The sequence below is a fragment of the Pristiophorus japonicus genome, chromosome 10 (assembly GCF_044704955.1).
Source record: "Pristiophorus japonicus isolate sPriJap1 chromosome 10, sPriJap1.hap1, whole genome shotgun sequence".
NCBI lineage: Eukaryota > Metazoa > Chordata > Chondrichthyes > Pristiophoridae > Pristiophorus > Pristiophorus japonicus.
This window is the reverse complement of record NC_091986.1, coordinates 205,927,837-205,948,890: the sequence shown is the minus strand read 5'-3', so window position 1 is coordinate 205,948,890 and position 21,054 is coordinate 205,927,837. Positions and strand designations below refer to the sequence as shown.

At 49.3% G+C, this 21,054-nt stretch overlaps 1 protein-coding gene across 4 annotated transcripts in view; it reads right to left on the bottom strand.

Moving 5' to 3' along the window:
- Positions 1-21,054, bottom strand: part of gyg2 (glycogenin 2) — a 152,598-nt gene that overhangs the window by 30,919 nt on the left and 100,625 nt on the right. For all 4 annotated transcript variants that reach the window (XM_070892530.1, XM_070892531.1, XM_070892533.1 and 1 more), the window contains exon 7: positions 19,807-19,908. In XM_070892530.1, coding sequence (XP_070748631.1) covers positions 19,807-19,908 — 102 coding nt within the window. The remainder of the gene's footprint in view (positions 1-19,806; positions 19,909-21,054) is intronic.

The window sequence follows — 21,054 nt, the reverse complement described above, 5'->3', positions numbered from 1 at the left end:
CATTCTTCTAAACTCGTGAATATAGGCCTAGTCTATTCAATCTCTCCTCATAGGACAATTTCCCCCCCATCCCAGGAATCAGTCTGGTAAACCTATGTTGCACTCCCTCTGTGGCAAGTATATGCTTCCTTAGATAAGGAGACCAAAACTGTACACAATACTCCAGGTGTGGTCTCACCAGGGGCCTATATAATTGCAGTAAAGTGTCTTTACTCATACTTAAATCCTCTTGTAATAAAGGCCAACTACCACTTTCTTTCTTAATTGCTTGCTGTACCTACATTTTAACTTTCAGTGATTCATGAAAAGGACACCCAGGTCCCTCTAAACACCGACATTTCCCAATCTCTCACTTGAATGAAGGATCATCAACTTCCTTTCAGCATCTCCCAGGTTAATCATAGGCTAATTATTGCAAGACTATTTTATTTGAAAAAGATTGATTCATGTACATTAATATATTCAGCAAGGTCCCAGCAAGTAAAAAGGAGACATAACACCAATTACCACGGAGAAGTCTGTTCCATCACACTGCAGTGAGGGAGCAGAAGGTTGATCAAATGTCGTGCTAATTTAAAATAAAACACTCATTGGGGCACTGGATGGAGCAGTGGGCTAAACACTCTGTCCTTTCACCTCTGGGGCTGATCTTGGAAGAAAAAAAGCTACAATGAATGCAAGGATCCTGTGTGAAATGAGCTCCGGGAAGATTCAACAGTGGTTACCGGCGAGTGTGATTATAAAAAAAAATGCAAATTCTAGAAGATTGAAATCAAAAAGAAAATGGTGAAAAATACACAGTATCTGGGGGAAAATCTTCTGCTCATGTTGCAGTTGATTTAAATCTGTTCCGACAAAGGCTCTCTTGTCCAACACCTTGCTTTAAAGATGCTGACTGGTCTGCAGCGTACTTCCAGGCTTGTCCACCATTATTCTTAAAAGGGTTATGCGGCCACACAGCAAAATGTATTAAACTACCAATTTTAATCAGAGAGGTCAGATGGACATGCACGAGTTTGACCAAAGTAGCAGAACCACACTGATATAGTTACAGGGGTGCTTGTCTGAGGATGGGGGGGGGGGGGGAGCAAGGGGAGCTTGAAGCCAATATGCTGGCCTCTATTTTAGCCACATAGCCAAAGCCCCACAACCTTGCACAGTAAGAACAGTGCGTGGGAGAGGTCAAGATTCGGCCGAGTCGACATGTCGGCCCGCCTGTTCCTCCATTCCCGCCCGATGCCTCGTCACCTCTGCCGACTTTCAAGCCAGTCGAGGCTCCCCACTATGGGCAGGGCTGGACCGACTTTAAATGCAAAGGGCGTGGCCTGATGGTGGAGTCGGTGCCACGATGTGATTTAAATGTTGTGCCGGGGGTGGGGGGGGGGGGGAAAACCACCGGACGTCTCCAAGCGCTTTACAGCGAATTAAGTACTCTTTTGGAGTGTAGTCACTGTTGTAATGTGGGAAACGCGGCAGCCAATTTGCACACAAGCAAGCTCCCACAAACAGCAGTGTGATAATGACCAGATAATGTTTTTTTTTAAATGTTGGTTGAGGGATGAATATTGGCCAGGACTCCGGGGATAACTCCCCCTGCTCTTCTTCCAAATAGTGCCATGGGATCTTTTACATCCACCTGAGAGAGCAGAAGACGGGGCTTCGGTTTAACGTCTCATCCGAAAGACCTCAAATTGTACAGCACTGCACTGGAGGGTCAGCCAAGATATTTTTGTGCTCAGGTCCCTGGAGTGGGAGTTGAAACCACAACCTTCTGACTCAGAGGCGAGAGGGCTACCCACTGTGCCACAGCTGACACGGAGTAAAAAGCGGCCAGCACTGCGCGCAACCCGGCAGCCGAAGCATGGCGGGAAGCGCCGACTGGCCAGAAGGGCGTTTAAAATAAATGACTAGTGCGAGAACTCCTTGTGGTGTCAGGAGGTGCAGGAATGCTCCCCCCTGGGCCCGGCAAGGAATTCTTGGGCCTCGCCAGTGATGGACCTCCCCCCATACCACCGCTCCCAAGACCCCCCCTTCGCCCCGCGAACTGACGCAGACCATTCCCTCTGGGCCCAGGCTGCAGCCTCCTGCTGCCGTGTTGATTCTCGCCAGTCAGCCCATGTGCCCTCCCCCCCGCAAGGCACGTGGCCCTGCACCGATCCAGAGGTCCTGGGCGCAGGCCGCTCCCGACGGTAAAGATACCGCGGAGCAGATTTACAGGGACCGCGCACGGAAAGAAACACTTAAGAGGGAACAGTGCACAGGGGCAATAGGTTTGGCCGGGGTTCGGGGCAGGACTCCGAGGAACATTGTGTGTAAATGAGGTCATTCCGTGAGGATTGGCCAGAGGCCAGGGGTCCTCCCAATTCCCCGGACTCCGCGTACACATCGGGGTTCGGGAGACCCGTGCTGGGCGCCGTCTTTAAAAATCGAGGCCTCCTGGACAAGGTGGGCACAGAATGGTTTCAATTCCCAACACTGACACCCACCGTGGATCAGCACAAACCTCACTTTTGCGTAGTCCAGACAGATCAGCCATGATCTCAGTTAATGGCAGAACAGGCTCGAGGGGCTCAACGGCCTACCCCCTTGTTCCTATGCTCCAATCATCGGCTTACCTTCACAGTTGCAGAATTTCACATTTGTAAGCAAGAGAAATGTTTAAATACAAAAAAAGAGGGAAGCAATGACTTCAAAACTTGACAGTGAGTGTGGCACCGTGACAAAGAGCAAGGTTTCCCCCAAGCAAAACAAAAAGGCAGAAAATGCTGGGAAAACACGCAGCAGGCCAGACAGCATCTGTGGACAGAGGAACAGAGTTAACGTTTCAGGTCCGAGACCCTTGGTCAGAACTGGAAAAGCTATCCCAAGCAGTTTTGCCAGACGGAATTCTGGCGCATGTATAGAAGGATGAGAGATGATCTTATCGAAAAGTATAAGATAGTAAGGGGGCTTGACAAGGTGGATGCAGAGAGGATATTTCCACTGATGGGGAGACTAGAACTAGGAGACATAATCTTAGAATAAGGGGCTGCCCATTTAAAACTGAGATCAGGAGAAATTACTTCTCTGAGGGTTGTGGATCTGTGGAATTCGCTGCCTCAGACAGCTGTGGAAGGTGGGACATTGAATAAATTTAAGACAGAGATAGACAACTGATTAAAGGGTTATGGGGAGCGGGCAGGGAAGTTGTCCCGAGTCCTAGATTGGATCAGCCATGATCGTATTAAATGGCAGAGCAGGGTCGCGGGGCCATATGGCCTACTCCTGCTCCTATTTCTTATGTACTTATAAAAAGGGGGAAATTCCACAATTCTGCACTCCCCACTCATATTTGCAGGTAGACTGGGCCAGATACAACCCACCTTCCCCAAGGGTCGTCACCCTGCTAGGAGTACTGGATCACCGAGTTGCCCTTAAAGCGCCATCTCTTCTGGTCACCTAAAGATAAAAAATGGCCTCACTGTCTCACGGCCAAACACAATGCTTACTTGTTTAGATGGCAAAAATGCCTTGGGGAACAGCACGTCACTTCCCTAAATGAGAAATTGTACAAACATAAAAGTCTATTAATATCCCAGTATTCAAAGTGACTCAACAATTTACTATAACCGAATAAGGCAAATTCTGTTTTTATTGCACAGGGTTCCGTTATTTTAAATCGGTGCCATGGCGATCACCTTCTGCCACTCATCTTTTCCTTTAAACCAAATGGCCTTGCCTATGGCCAGTGAATGATTTGCCGACTGCCAGTCTGGCTGTGCAGGTGAGCCTGTTGGGCGTGTACGAGAATCCGGCAGCCTCGTGCTCCCTTTCACCGACACCAGCTTTCCATTTCCAGAATACTTAATTATTTATTTTTATTGTAAACTGAATTGAAATTCTCAAACGGCCACGATGGGATTTGAACTCCCGTTCTATTGGACTATTAGTCCAGGAATATAACCACTACCTTTAAAGGAAAGAAACAGCGAGGAAACGGAGCGGGAATAATGATGACTGGTTCTGGAGTTCTGTGCAGTCAACCGCTGGTCATCAGGCCCAGAGACTACATGCACCATAAGCTCATTTCCTAGTAATTGTAGCATGACATTGGTTACTTGTGGGATTATGATCAGTAAATCATCAGTATCAGTTGGTGCCAAGGTATCCCCTCCACCCCAAAAACTGCGCAAAGAGTGTGAATCTATCTGGAATTTGGCTCGGATCCTGGTCCAAACAAGCAAATCCACATTATAACATTGCATAGCAATCAATCACCAAAGGGTAGGAATTACAACCAGCGCTCTTTTCGGACAAACCCTAGAGAGATTCACACCTATCATAGAATGGTTACAGCACAGAAGGAGGTCATTCAGTCTGTGCCGGCTCTCTGCAAGAGCACTTCAGCTAGTTCCACTCCCCTGCCCTTTTCCCGTAGCTATGCAAAACATTTGCTTTCAGGTACTTGTCCAACTCTCTTTTGAAAGCCGTGATAGGGTGGTGGAGGCAGACCCTTTCAGGCAGTGCATTCCAGATCCTAACCATTCTATGATTCGAGTGTGTCAGCATAGATTTTTGTGCCTGGAGTGGGACTTGAACCCACAACCTTCTGACTCAGGGGCGAGGGTGCCACCCACTGAGCCACATCGGACACACACTTTACAGCCTTAACATTGAGTTTAACAACTTTAGGTCTTAACCACAGCTCTCAATTTCTCTGGGACTTTCTGTAACCATTTTTACACCATCTGCAGATCCCATTCTGTCAGATAATAGACCAAACATCGTGGGCTGCCCTGACCTGTGTGAGAACTTCACCGCAGGTCGGGGCTATAAATAGAGCAGGAGCGCCGGGCCCTGGAACATTGTGGGCGAAGGTGCGGCGACTGAAAAAAAAAGAAAAGGAGAAAAAAAAAAATGAGGGTACGGGACCCAGGGGCAGCACGGGCCAGCCCACACTGATGTGTGTGCACACTAGGTCTGTGCAGCAGAGCAGTTCTCCAGTCGTCCTTGTTCAACCCTTGCCACTGGATAAAGGCCTAGCTCTGTCAAGCCCGTGTGGTGGCTGATGTGCAACGGTCACCACACGTTTAAAAAAAAAATCCACGCACAGGCATCTTCCACCCCCTCAATTGGGTGTTCCGGACTGGGATATCGGGTCCTTCATCGAAACATGTGAACTCTTGCAGAAGCAAGTCATCCTCGTTCGAGGGAGCGCCTATGATGAGACCTACTCTGATCCTAAGTTTACCCATGCACTGCTCAGTCATGCCCAGGGAGCGAACATTTGCAGTGGAGCCGCTACCTGGGAGAGTAACTTTTGGAAGTCACTCCCCATACCCTGCTCTCCCATTTAAAAAGATCTTTCTGCTGCTGTACTGCAATAGCTGGCAGCGGTTGCTATATCCATGTTCTTAAAGAGAAAGCAGAACGTTACTACTTGCTTCCATCATTGTGGTGAATCGCGTTCATTCTGTTAGATGGCATTTGTTTCTGCTGATGTTAATAACCCTTCAACTAGGCTGGAGTTTAATATTTTGATATTTCAAATAACAGTGTCGATATTTGATGTCTCCAAGATAAGAGGAGACTAACTGATGTTCTGTAGCTGACTGCTCAGTTTTTGATCGGGACGGAGGAGCAGTAAGAGATGGGGGCCCAGGAGCATCGTGATCGGGGCCCAGGCGAGGCGAGGGTTTGAGGCCCAGGAGAGGCGAGGGCCCAGGGGCAGCACAGACCAGCCCACATTGCGATCTATGGATAGTAGGAGCATGCGTGCGCACTAGGTCCGTGCAGCAGAGCTTGGTCTCCGATCGTCTTGGTTAACCCTTGCCACTGGACCAAGACCTAGCTCTATCAAGCCCGTGTGGTGGCTGGTGTGCAACGGTCACCCCACGTTAAAAGAATCCACGCACAGGCATCTTCCACCTGCCAATCTGTAGTTCAGGAATGTCAGGTCCCTCATTGAAACAGCTGTGAACTCATCCCTTTTTGGTGTGGAAGCAAGTCATCCTCGATACGAAGGACTGCCTAATACTACTATACAATACTGGTAATACTTTGAAACCTTAGACTTCATTAAAGCTCATCCCCAACTCTCAGTCTAACCTTTCTATTTTCTCCCAACCCGCCTAATTTGATAAAAGTTTTGCATAAGCGGCCTTTACAGGAAGGCTTAACAAGGGAAAAGATGGCATTTCCTCGCGCGTTTTAATTTTCGTAGACCTGTTTTTCCCAATGGGAGTAAATCCGCATGCAGCTGCTTGAACGGCCCTGGGAGGAGCCTGAGAGAGGAGTACATGGAGTGGGAGAGCAAGGCCCAGACTTACCCGCATTAGCGAGGAGAAAAAAAAAACATAAGCAGTGATGTCACAGGATAGCTGGTAACTGTTTGGTTGGTAAAGGTCACATCATTTTTCTTTCCTATTCAGATTCGGGGCCGGAGGGTATCACTGCTTATTTTTTGTCTGTTGCCTTTAAATAAGGGTAGAGGGGTACACTAAAAACTTTCGTTAATTAATCTAATAACCATAGGCATGGTAGGGTAGCTCAATCCCGTGGCGTGCACATCCTGTGCCACATGGGAAGTCCTGGACGCTTCGAGTAGCCTGGATGACCACGTATGCAGGAAGTGTTACCAGCTGCAGCAACTTGAGCTCCGGGTTTCGGAGTCACTGCGGTGCATCTGCGAGGCTGAGAACTTCGTGGATAGCACGTTTCTAGAGGTGGCCACCCTGCAGCTTTAAGCGTGTGCAGGCAGAAGGAGGAGGACCAGGCAGAAGGAGGAGGACCAGGCAGGTCGTGCAGGCGTCCCGAGCGCATCTCGCTCGCCAATCAGTATTCTGTTCCAAATATTGGTGGGGGCGATGGTTCCTCTGGGCAGTGCAGCCAGAGCCAAGTCCACAGCACCACGGGTGGTTCAGCTGCACTGCGGGTGGTGGGGGGGTGGGGGGCAGGGGAGAGAATGGGGAGGAGGAAGAAGAGTGGAAGAGCAACAGTGGTAGGGAATTCGATAGTTAGGGGAGCAGACAGGCGTTTCTGCGGTCGCAGATGTGACTCCAGGATGGTATGTTACCTCCCTGCTACCAGGGTCAAGGATGTCACTGCGAGGGTGCAGGGAATTCTGAGGAGGGGGGGGGGGGCGTGGAGAAAGAGGGCGGAGAAAGAGGGCGAACAGCCAGAGGTTGTGGTCCAGTGACATAAGTAGAAAGAGGAATGAGGTCCTGCAGGCAGATATTAGGGAGCTAGTAGAGAGATTAAAAAGCAGGACCTCAAAGGGTAGTAATCTCCAGATTACCCCCGGTGCCACGTGCTACTGAGTACAGAACTAGGAGGGTAGAGCAGATGAATGCATGGCTGGACAGATGGTGCAGGCGGGAGGGCTTTAGATTCCTGTGGCTGGGATACAATTAGTGTGAAAGGTATAGAGGGTGCGGAATTCCTAAAATGCATTCAGGAGAACTTTTTTTTAAAGCCAGTATGTAACAGACCCAACAAGGGAGGTGGGTGTTCTGGAATTAGTTTTAGGGAATGAAGGTGGGCAGGTGGAAGGGGCATCAGTGGGAGAGCATAGTGAGGGTAGTTATGGAAAAGGACAAAGATAGACCAGGAATAAAAGCTAATTTTGCTAAACTGAGATGGGATTTAGCCAAAGTGGACAGGAGGAGTATAGAAAGTGCAGGGATGCAATTAAAAAGGAAATTAGGAAAGCAAGGCAAGCATGAAAACATTTTAGCAAGTAAAATCAAGGGAAACCCAAAGATGTTTTATAAATACATTAAGAGCAAGAGAATAACTAAAGAGTAGGGCCTATAAAAGAGACCATAAAGGTAATGTGTGTGTGTGGAGGCAGGAGACGTGGGTATGGTTCTTAATGAAGACTTTGTGTTTGTTGTCACAAAAGAGATGGGTAATGCAGGCAATGCAATCAGGGAGGAGAAGTATGAACTATTAGATGAAATAAACAGTGATAGAGGAGGTATTAAGAGGCTTACACCAGCTTTGAAAGTGGTTAAAACTCCAGGCCCGGATGAAATGAATCCCAGGCTATTAAGAGAAGCAAGAGGAAATAGCAGAGGCTCTGACCATCATTTTGAAATCCTCTCTGGCTACAAGTGTGTTTCGAGGGACTGGAGGACTGCTAACATGGTACCTTTGTTTAAAAGGGGAGAAAGGGATAGACCAAGTAATTACAGGCCAGTCAGCCTAACCTCGGTGGTATGAAAATTATTGGAAAAAATCCTGAGGGACAGGATAAATCTTCATTTAGAAAGACAAGGACTAATCAAGCACAGTCAGCATGGATTTGTTAATCCATGTCTGACTAACTTGATTGAATTTTTTGAGGAGGTACCAAGGAGGGTCAATTAGGGTATTCGATGTAGTGTATACAGATTTTAGCAAGGCTTTTGATAAGGTCCCACATGGCAGACTGGTCATGAAAATGGGATCCAGGGCAAAGTGACAAATTAAATCCAAAATTGGTTCAGAGGCAGGAAGCAAAGGGTAATGATTGATGGGTGTTTTTGTGACTGGAAGGCTATTTCCAGTGGGGTTCCGCAGGGCACAATATTAGGTCCTTTGCTTGAAGTGGTATATATCAATGATCTATAAATGAATGTAGGGAGTATGATTAAAAAGTTTTCAGATGATACTAAAATCGGCTGTGTGGTTGATAATGAAGAAGAAAAGTGTAGACTGCAGGAAGACATCAATGAACTGGTCAGGTGCGCAGAACAGTGGCAAACTAAATTCAAACCGGAGAAGTGTGAGGTAATACATTTGGGGAGGGCTAACAAGGCAAGGGAATACGCATTAAATGTAGAACACGGAGAAGAGTAGAGGAACAAAAGGACTTTGGAATGCAGGTCCACAGATACCTGAAAGTAGGCCAGGTAGATAAGGTGGTTAAGGCAGCATACAGAATACTTGCCTTTATTAGCTGAGGCATAGAATACAAGAGCTTAAACTGCATAAAATGCTAGTTAGGCCACAGCTAGAGTATTGCGTGCAGTTCTGGTCACCACATTACCGGAAAGATGAGATAGCACTGGAGAGGGTACGGAGGAGATTTACAAGAATGTTGCATGGACTGGAGAATATTAGCTACGAGGAAAGATTGGATAGGCTGGGTTTGTTTTCTTTGGAACAGAGGAGGCTGAGGGGAGACCTTATTGAGGTGCATAAAATTATGAGGAGCCTAGATAGAGTGGATAGAAAGGACCCATTTCCCTTAGCAGAGGGGGTCAACAACCAGGGGGCATAGATTTAAAGTAAATGGTGGGCGGTTTAGAGGAGATACGAGGAGAAATGTCTTCACCCAGAGGGTGGTGGGGGTCTGGAACTCACTGCCTGAAAGGGTGGTAGAGGCAGAAACCCTCACCACTTTTTAAAAAGTACTTGGATGTGCACTTGAAGTGCCGTAATCTACAGGACCACGGACCAAGAGCTGGGAAGTGGGATTAGGCTGGGTAGCTCTTGGTCGGCCGGGGCGGACACGATGGGCCGAAATGGCCTCCTTCCGTGCTATAAGTTTCTATGATTCTAAATCCTATCAGTTTAATCACTCAAATTCTGAAGGCACCAATAAAGCATTTTTTTTTTTAAAAAGTGCCTTGTCCAAAATTAAAGGTGGGGCAACTTGTTACACCAGTTCATTCTCGGGATATGGGCGCGTTTGGCAAGGCCGACCTCTATTGCCCATCTCTTGTTGCCATGATGATGGGCCTGCTTCTTGAACTGCAATGTGGTGTCATCGAGTGGCTTGCTCAGTCCAGAGGCCAGTCAAGAGGCAAGCACATTGGCTTGGGACTGCAGTCACACGCAGGCAGGCGAGTTTCCTTCCCTAAAGGACAACGGGTTTTTAAAACGACAATCTGTCAGCTTCACCGTCACTTTTACCAATACCAGTTTATTATTTCCAGATTTAAAAAAAAAAATATGAGCTCAATTGAAACACTTCAACTACCATGGGTAGGATTTGAACTCACCTTCTCTGGACTATTAGCAATGCAAACCTTGCGATTACCAGGCCAGTAACATAACCACTACACTACCGTACCTGTATCTTGAAATTAGAACGCAGTTCTAGTTAAACCATCAAATGTTGCATGGTTAGATATTATCTATTCAACAGCGGTTAGTTGCAGAGTAATGATGATATACCGGATGATGCATGTCTGGAGGCTGAATATATATTTTTGGAATTGGTGATATTTTTGGAATTGGTAATAATATTTTTGAAATTGGTGATGCAATTTTTTCAGGTCCTTGGACATAGAAAAATCCACGTTGTCTCCGAATTATTGGCTGTTAAAAAACAAAAGAGCAACATAAGGTGTAAGACCAATTCAAACCTAGTGGCAATTCTCCAAGGCCCTCATAGGGCGAGAAATTCGTCTGGAGGATTTTTAAGGCGCTAATGTCGGACGGTCGCTAAATTTGGCACCGGAAAACGGTTAGCGATGGGAAGTCACAAAATTCGGTTGCTGCGCCCAGAGAGTGGAGTGGAGCGCTAAGGGAGGCGTCCCACACTTCTCTCCAGGCACTCGGCCGGGTGCACGACTGAATATCCCGAGCTAAAGTGCCGGCATCGTAGCGCCCCAAGAGAGGCCCGCCCCGCAAATAAAAGATTCGGAACAAAAAAAAAACTCCCTTATACATTACTCCCCCCAAATAAAGTTATATCGCCAAAAAAAATATATCAAACGCACTTACTTCATGCAGCCATTCCTTCCCTTAGCGCCCCGAGACAGCTCTGTACGCCGGCTTTCTCTGGCGGTGTCACGAGGGGGCGCTACGAGTCGCAGCGCAAACCAAATTTAGCTTCCTTGCCGATACCGGGGGGGCGTTGCACACCGGCACGATACTCCTGGGCGATACTCCTCAGCGCCGCCGGTACCGGCACACTGAATTTGCCGAGCAGCGCGAATGCCAGTGCTCACGGCTATAAACCTTTTAGCCTCCCCTCCCCCCCCACCGCAGCACCCCTCGTGTGGGTCACCATCCAACCGAATTTCTCCTCCATAGAAACATATCCAGTGGCAACTATAATTTACTCAACTCAGCACAAAGGCTGGGAAACTCCAGCCCGACAGAACCTCAGCAAATGTTTCGCAATACACACGACAGCAGTTAGCAGCGTGTTTCTCACGCCCTCGTAGCACAAAGCATCAAATAACATGGGGTGGTTGCAGTGGCATAACGGATCAGAAAAGTGGGACGGAGATCCATTATGCAGCCCACACACTGTTGCCTGAAGCACCCACAGGTTTACAGTTATTAAAATTTGGGCTCATATGATGTAGTTGTCCTAGGCATTTATGCTAGTCTCACACGCCATCATTTACCGACACCTATAAAATGGACAGCCAAGGCCTCCCTATTTACAGTGTCCTCGATCAGGCCAACATCCCCAGCATCGAAGCACTGACCACACTCGACCAGCTCCCCGTTGGGCGGGCCACGTTGTCCGCATGCCCGACACAAGGCTCCCAAAGCAAGCGCTCTACTCAGAACTCATACACGGCAAGCGAGCCCCAGGTGGGCAGAGAAAACGCTTCAAGGACACCCTCAAAGCCTCCGTGATAAAGTGCAACATCCCCACTGACACCTGGGAGTCCCTGGCCAAAGACCGCGCTAAGCATCCGGGAGGGCACTGAGCACCTCAAGTATGATCGCCGAGAGCATGCAGAAAACAAGCGCAGGCAGCGGAAGGAGCGTGTGGCAAACCAGACTCCCCACCTACCCTTTCCTTCAACCACTGTCTGCCCCACCCGTGACAGAGACTGTAATTCCCGTATTGGACTGTTCAGTCAGCTGAGAACTCACTTTTAGAGTGGAAGCAAGTCTTCCTCGATTTCGAGAGACTGCCTATGATGATTTACAGAAAAGCATTTCAAGGAATCTTGACGCCAGACTGCATTAGACAGACTGCGCCCATCTGTATCTCTACCACCCTAGATTACAGGTCAAACTCATTTACCTGGCAGCAGCCATTCAAGCTGGCAGCACAGACTCAAAGGTGTTCGCGGACAGCCAGGTGCTGTGCCATTTACTCCAAGGATACCACATGGACCATAGGGATGGCACCACCAGTGGCTGCAATAGTCAGCAGTCCTGACAATGTCAAATCCCTCCCAACTCTCTCCCGATGCTGTCTTGTGCAGAGCACGGCTTGGAACGACAAGCAGGGCAAGCCCTCCTTCTTACCCTCGCCAGCCATCAAACGGGGAATGGCAGAGTTGAGCTGCTCCGTCACGTGGCCACATTCGCCATTTGCACCAGACACTTACCTTCAAGCGGCCACACAGTCCTTCAAATTTATCCGTCGCCCTTGCGAACAGTCCGTACACAATTTCCTGCTTCCCCCCACAACAGCAAGCAGCCGGGGTATGGTGAGAAAGCAGGAATGGGGTACTGAAGTTACATGTTCAGCCATGATCTTATTGAATGGTGGTGCAGGCTCGAAGGGCCGAATGGCCTACTCCTGCACCTATTTTCTATGTTTCTATACCAAACCCATTATGGGCTCGGAACCCGCCCACTCACAAATCAGTGAAGCTGACCCCCCGCGAAACCCAGCAGGTCTGTAAGGACGGGTTAATCTGCTCGCAAGCTTGCCGGTAGCATGTATAACTGTCTATCAAACATCGAAACATAGAAACATAGAAAATAGGTGCAGGAGTAGGCCATTCGGTCCTTCGAGCCTGCACCACCATTCAATAAGATCATGGCTGATCATTCACCTCAGTACCCCTTTCCTGCTTTCCCACCATATCCCTTGATCCCTTTATCCATAAGGGCCATATCTAACTCCCTCTTAAATATATCCAATGAACTGGCATCAACAACTCTCTGTGGTCGAGAATTCCACAGGTTAACAACTCTCTGAGTGAAGAAGTTTCTCCTCATCTCAGTCCTAAATAGCTTACCCCTTATCCTAAGACTGTGACCCCTGGTTCTGGACTTCCCCAACATCGGGAACATTCTTCCTGCATCTACCCTGTCTAAACTCGTCAGAATTTTATATGTTTCAATGAGATCCCCTCTCATCCTTCTAAACTCCAGTGAATACAGGCCCAGTCTCTCCTCATATGTCAGTCCAGCCATCCCTGGAATCAGTCTGATGAACCTTCGTTGCACTCCCTCAATAGCAAGAACGTCCTTCCTCAGATTAGGAGACCAAAACTGAACACAATATTCCAGGTGTGGCCTCACCAAGGTCCTGTACAACTGCAGTAAGACCTCCCTGCTCCTATACTCATATCCCGTAGCTATGAAGGCCAACATACCATTTGCCTTCTTCACCGCCTGCTGTACCTGCATGCCAACTTTCAAAGACTGATGTACCAGCCTAGTTATGCTCTTCCCCACAAGTGGAAACATTCTCTCTGTATCCACTCTATCCAAACCGTCCATAATTTTAAAGACCTCTTTTAGGTCACCCCTCAGCCTTCTTTTCCAAAGAGAAAAAAGACCCAGCCTGTTCATCCTTTCCTGATATGTATACCATCACATTTTTACACCCACCTAGACTTCAAAACCCTGGAAGAAGTGAGCAGCTGCTACAACTAGCTGGTTTGACACCTTTCTCCAATCAGTGGAACTTTAAACAGATTTTTAAACGGACAGTTGCAGCATCTATTAACACATCAGGGCAGAAAAATCCATGACTTCTTGAAAATTCTGATGGGGCCACCTCAGTAGATCTTTAAGGCGGCGATGTTTCACCTTGACCAATTTAGTTTTAGGCTTTTTCCACCAGTAAAAAATAGGAAAAGAAAGTTTGGAGGCGAGAATAACTTTGCTGCACAGGTTCTGGTTACAAGGGATTGCATGATGAGCGATTGCGACTGTGCAATGAAATAAAATGTTCCCCACCACCAGAGGGAGGCCTTGCAACAGAATCCCCTGTTACAGCAGCTACCAACTTCTTCTAGAGTTTCGAGACCCAGGCAGGTGTTGACGTGTCAAGCGGGTGGAACAAAGCCAGCGTGAACTGCTCTCAACTAATGAAAGACGAGGAAAATCCGTTTCAGAATTCATAGAAATTTGCAGCACGGAAGGAGGCCATTTCGGCCCATAGTGTCCGCGCTGACCGACCAAGAGCTATCCAGCCTAATCCCACTTTCCAGCTCCTGGTCTGTAGCCCTGTAGGTTACGGCACTTTAAAAAAAAAAATACTTGGATGTGCACTTAAAGGGTTTCTGCCTCTACCACCCTTTCAGGCAGTGAGTTCCAGACCCCCACCACCTTCTGGGTGAAGAAATTTCCCCTCATATCTCCTCTAAACCTCCCACAATTGCTTTAAATCTATGTTCCCTGGTTGTTGACCGCTCTGCCAAGGGAAACAACTTCTTCTTATCCACTCTATCTAGGCCCCTCATAATTTTATACACCTTAATCAGGTCTCCCCTAGCCTCCTCTGTTCCAAAGAAAACAGACCCAGCCTATCCAATCTGTCCTCATAGCCAAAATTCTCCTGTGCAGGCAATATTCTTGTAAACCTCCTCTGCACCCTTTCCAGTGCAATCACATCTTTCCTGTAATGTGGTGCCAGAACTGCACGCAGTACTCCAGCTGCGGCCTAACCAATGTTTTATACAGTTCAAGCATAACCTCCTTGCTCTTGTATTCTATGCCTCGACTAATAAAGGCAAGCATTCCGTATGCTTCCTTAACCACCTTATCTATCTGGCCTGCTACCTTCGGGGATCTGTGGACCTGCACTCCAAGGTCCCTCTGCTACTCTACACCTTTCAGTGTCATACCATTTAATGTGTATTCCCTTGCCTTGTTAGCCCTCCTCAAATGCATTACTTATCTGGACTGAATTTTATGGCTCTAGATACAATGCCAAGGCTTGCCTTTCTCTTTATGACCTGATCTACTTGTGCTGGACCCCTGGTGGAACACCACATCTTCCTAGCCCTACTCTCTGCTTCCTACCTTCCACTCTCGAGTCTCGATCCACGTGGCCACAATGGCCCAGAAATTGCAGTCGGAGGCTTCCTGCAAGCAGTCGCCTCCAACCAAATTTTTTTTTTTTTTTTTTTTTTATAAATGAAAATACCTGGTGGTCCCGGAGGAACATAGACTTGCGGTCCGAGGCCTCCATTCACAGCCCAGCGTGTGGGCTCACACAGCCCAGGAACGCAAGCGCAACCTGGGATCACATGGGCCTAGACCACCAATGGAGTATTCTCATTGATAATAAATGGTGAGCTCCGTTTGTACGAGCTCCCATTACTATCAATGAGAATACCCCCAAAACACAAACACAAGAATTTAAAAAGTACACCTCACATATTTAAAATTAATTGAAATTGAATTTAAGTAAATGATTTAGACAAAAAAAAATTGATTTTTTTTTTAATTAATATGTTTTAATAGGAGTAAAAATAAACTTACCTTAATGGACAGGGTTAAAATTGTTGATAAAATGTTATTTTTCTATCTGTTAAAAAACTCTTGCGCTGGTAAAAGCAGGCACAAGAGTTTGAAGGACATTCGCTGGGCAGGAGTTGGACAAACAGCCCACATCTCCGCCCATGAAGGCCCCTCTCCCAGGGATGCAGCGATCTGTCAAAAGAAATGTTGACAGTCTGCTAATGTCTGATGCACATGCGCCGAGAACCGGCGCGTGGGCGTACATCGTACACACCCAGAGAGGCCGCAACTTGCTGCCCAATGTGCTTAACACCATGCGTCATTCCCTTCGGTCATTTTCACAAAGATAGCACATCAGAGAGTTGCGGCAATCTGTTGGTGCTTTCGGTTCCCTGCATCGGCCTATTCTTGTTCTCCATGGTCTCCCGTACCCCTAATCTTCCACAACTCGATTCCCGACATTCCCATATTCTTTCATTCGATAGATCTCTACCCAACACTCTTACTCCACATATCCCCCTTTTCTCCTATTTCGCGATGCTGGATATCCCCCAATTCTTTTACTCCATAGTTCTCTATATCTCCTATACATTTCCTGACAACCGTGCTTTTCGTTAAGGCTTCTTCGGCAGCACCTCCCAAACCCGCGACCTCTACCACCTAGAAGGGCAAGGGCAGCAGGCGCATGGGAGTACACAACCACCTTCCAAGTTCCCCTCTGAGTCACACACCAAACCGACTTGGAAATATAATGGCTGTTCCTTCATCGTCGCCAGGTCAGAATCTTGAAACTCCCTCTCTAATAGCACTGTGGGAGCCCCTTCACCACCCGGACTGTAGCGGTTCAAGGCGACAGATCACCGCCACCTACTCAAGGGCAATTAGGGATGGCCCCATCCTGGGAACGTCTCCCGGTCCAAAATGTTTATAACTAAAACAATTGCGTTCAAAAATCCTGGAACTCCCTCCCTCCCTCCCTCCCAGCACTGTGGGAGCCCCTTCACCACGTGGACTGCAGCGGTTCACGAAGGCGGCTCACCACCACCTTCTCGAGGGCAATTAGGGATGGGCAATAAATGCCCGAATCCCGACATGAATTTTGAAAAAGATGAGAGATGGAGAGGGAAGAGAGAACAGAGAGCTAGCAACATCACACGAGCAAAAGCAGAATAAGACAATACGGGGATGAAATTGCCCCGCTCTCCGATGGGGGCGGTAACCTTCCGTGCCGGGACTTTAATCGCCCGGCCCAAAAGTCCCGCTCCCGACGCGGAATTGGGCACGCGCGCCCCTCCACGGGGGCGGAGTGCTGTCTCCGGCGCTCTGCGTGGCGCAGAGTGCAGCGTAACACTCAGGAGACCAGCGCTAGGAGGAGCATCATTTAAAGGGGAGGGCCACTGCGCACAATGCAGGCCCTTTAGCGGTGCCAGGTACGCCATCGCCCGTGCCCACGGCCCGGCACCCACAACGGAGTGCCGGGCTGCGTGATGGCGGCCTGGTCGATGCGAGGACTGACAATGGCGAGCCGACGAAAGAGTCGGCCGACCAAATAAAATGGCGGCCCGGGGTGCCGCAGACCTCCCCTTTAAAAAGGAGCGCCCCGGCGGCGTACGTCCGCCAGCTGCGTGACCAGGGACCGGCGCGCGTGCGCGCGGCGATGACATCATCACCGGCTGCGTGCCATCCAGTGGAGCGAATCGCGGGTCTGTCGGGAGAGCGGCCCCCTAAACCTCCGGAGAAATTTCCCGGATGCACGAGCGGGACTATAAACAGACAATTTCGCCCCCTTCGGATCTTCGGTTTTGAAGAGGACCCGAGTGTGTCACTACCTGGAACTCCGCGCCACCAACTGATGCCCATTTATGTTCTACTAAAGTCTGGACACAACCCACGGCCCCCAGGCAAACCATGGCTTGGAGCCGTGGTCCTCAAAGTTGGTGAGTATCCCACCCTTAATACAAAGGCTGTAAAATGGTGCCATCCACTTGGGCAGACTAATATCACTGAAGTTTAACGACACAGACGGAGGCCAATCTCCTCAAAATCTCTCCAAACCTCCTACCGATTACTTTAAATCTATACCTCCTGGTTGTTGACCTCTCTGCCAAGGGAAATAGGTCCTTCTCCTATCCAGGCCCCTCAGAATTTCATACACATAGATACAGAAGAGAACCGATTTCAATGTAACCCAACGTGGTTCAAATATTTGTTACGACAAAATGTTTACGGGCAAGCCATACTGCACATCCCGCCCCTCCGTAAACCTTTAATGAACGTACACGAGCTGCTAACTTGTTGGCTTTCTTGCGACTTTATAAAGATATTATGAAGGCCTGGTAATTTTTAAAGGATCAGGTAAATATCTTTATATCCACACAAGTCCACAGATCAAACCCTCCGGTTCACCGTCTCACCATTTCCCAAACCACTGCTCTCTCGAGAATACACATTCGATTGTCTCACCACTTTTCGCTGAGTGCTTCAGTTCTTTATTTCCCTTCCCAAAACAGTTTTCTCTAACCCCACCCACCCCTCAGCCCCCTCAGCCACTCAGCCTGAAGGTGTTGCCAGGGTACCTGCTGGGGTACAAATCCACAACAGCAACAGCTGCTTTTATATAGCACCTTTAACATCGGGCACTTCACAGGAGCATCATCAAATAAAATTTGCCCACTGATAGTGGGACGGATGACTTAGAGGTAGGTTTTAAGAAGCGTCTTAACGGAGACAAGAAAGGTAGAGAGGCGGAGAGGTTTAGGGAGGGAGTTCCAGAGCTTGGGGCCCAGGCAGCTAAAGGTACGGCCGTCAATGATTGAGCGATTACAATTGGGGAGGCTCAAGTGGGCAGACTTAGAGGAGTGCAGACATCTCGGGGGTTGTGGGGCTGGAGGAGGTTACAGAGATAGGGAGGGTTATAGGAGCTGGTGGAGTTTACAGAGATAGGGAGGGTTACAGGGCTGGAGGAGGTTACAGAGATAGAGAGGGTTGTAGGGGCTGGAGGTTACAGAGATAGGGAGGGTTGCAGGGCTGGAGGAGGATACAAAGATAGGGAGGGGCGAGGCTATGAGTGTCCAACATTCTCTGGTACCTTACCAGGTGGCCAATATTCGCACAGCAGCCTAGGCAATATATGTTAACACACTGCCTAAACACAGGGTGGGGGGGAAATCACAGCTGGTCAATTGTATCCTCACTGCATGGTGTCCCGAAAGCAAACAGGTCACCCTGGCTGATTTACACCCCACTGGCTCATCAGAGGCAAGGCTGACTGAAATCCGCTCACACAGCACAAATCAGGATCGCACTTTAGATCTCCCGCGTCCGCATGGCTTGGTGGTCGCGGGATAAACTCAGTTCCAAAGAACGCTACATTTAAATGTTAATTCATTAATCAGAGGCTAATCATATCCATCCGTCAAGATCTCAGTGCAGAGAATACGCTGTTTTAACAAGATCTGGTCTTGCTATCACAGCACCTTCGCAGGGTTAAAAAAAACAGCAAAAGTTGCCTTAACTAGTAACAGCGTTCCTCTTTTACTCTTTCTCCCCAACCTCCACCTACCCCCAACCCAGCCCCAAACCTAGGTCCCCACCCACGCACCCCCCCTCCCTCCCAACCCAGCCCCCACCCACGCCCCCCCCCTACCCAACCCCCCACCCTCCCTCCCAACCTAGGTCCCCACCCACGCACCCCCCCTCCCTCCCAACCCACCCCCAACCCACGCCCCCACACACGCCCCAAACCCAGGCCCCCCACACAAGCACCCCCCTCCCTCCCAACCAACCCAGCCCCCACCCACACCCCCCCACCCACTCTCCCAACCCAGCCCCCACCCTCACTCCCAACCCAGCCCCCACCCCCCCCCAACCCAGCCCCCACCCTCCCTCCCAACCCAGTCCCCACCCTCCCTTTCAACCCAGCCCCAACCCACGCCCCCCCACCCTCCCTCCCAACCCAGCCCCCACCCTCCCTCCCAACCCAGCCCCCACCCACGCCCCCCCTACCCAGCCCCCCACCCTCCCTCCCAACCCAGCCCCCACCCTCCCTCCCAATCCAGCCCCCACCCACGCCCCCCCTACCCAGCCCCCCACCCTCCCTCCCAACCCAGCCCCCACCCTCCCTCCCAACCCAGCCCCCTCCCAACCCACCCCCAACATACGCCCAAACCCAGGTCCCACACACGCACCCCCCCTCCCTCCCAACCCAGACCCCAAACCCAGGTCCCCACACACGCACCGCCCCCTCCCTCCCAACCCAGGCCCCCACACAGCCCCAGGCCCCCATACAGCCCCAAACCCAGGCCCCCACCCACCACGCCCTCACCGGAAGCACTGCTGATGGATTTCCTGAAGGATTGCAACTTATTGAGTGGATGGAGAGAAACCGCACGACGTACAACGGAGCAGGACGTGGGAGAAAGCAGTACAAGCCCTTACTTCAGCGCGCGACTCCAGAGGCTTGGTTGCCAGGAGCGGTTTCTCTTGCGTCGCTGGCTCTTCCTGACGTCTCATGGTGACCTGGAGATCTCCCGCTGGAAGCTGCGGGAAAAAAAAAAAACAATCCATCAACGCTTAAACTTGCAGAAGAAAGACTTGCATTTATATAGCGCCTTTCACAACCACCGGGCATTTCAAAGCACTTTACAGCCAATGAAGTACTTTTGAAGTGCAGTACATGTAGGAAACACGGCAGCCAATTTGCACACAACAAGCTCCCACAAACAGCAATGTGATCACGACCAGATAATCTGTTTTTTTTGTTATGTTGATTGAGGGATAAAATATTAGCCAGGACACCAGGGATAACTCCCCCGCTCTTCTTCTACATAGTGTCATGAGATCTTTTACGTCAGAGAGCACACAGGGCCTCAGTTTAACGTCTCATCAAAAAGACAGCACCTCCGACAGTGCAGCACTCCACTGGAGTGTCAGCCTAGACTGAGGTGCTCAAGCCTCTGGAGTGGGACTTGAACCCACAACCTTCTGACTCAGAGGTGAGTGTGCTACCCACTGAGCCACAGCTGAGGAAAGGGGACAAAGATATTTGTGGCACAGCAAAGTGAGTTAGAAATTAAACTGTTTGACTCAGCCGTGCCATCACACTCGCCTGAATCAGAAGGTCGTGGGTTCAATTCCCATTCCAGATCCCGGAGCACATAATCCAGGCTGACACTCCCAGTGCAATGCTGAAGGAGCGCTGCACTGTCGGAGGTGCCGTCTTTCGGATGAGACGTTAAACCGAGGCTCCATCTGTCCTCAAGTGGGTCCCATGGCACTATTGCGAAGAGGAGCAGGGGAGTTATTCCCGGTGTCCAGGCCAATAATTATCCCTCAATCAACATAACAAAAACAGATTATCTGGTCATTATCACATTGCTGTTTGTGGGAGCTTGCTGTGCACAAAGTGACTGCCACGTTTCCCACATTACAACAATGACTACACTGCAAAAAGTACTTCATTGGTTGTGAAGCACTTGCGGGGGTATGAAAGAAGCTATATAAATGTAAGTGTCTTGTTCTAAATGTTCTGATGAAAATCAGGGTACTTTAACGCTGACAGCAATTACGCCTCAGTTGGTACCACTCTCGCCATGGAGTCAGTGGCAGGCTGTGAGTTCAAGGCCCACTCGAGCAGATAATCAGGCCGACACTTCAGGCAGTACTGATTTTAAACACTTGTCGCAC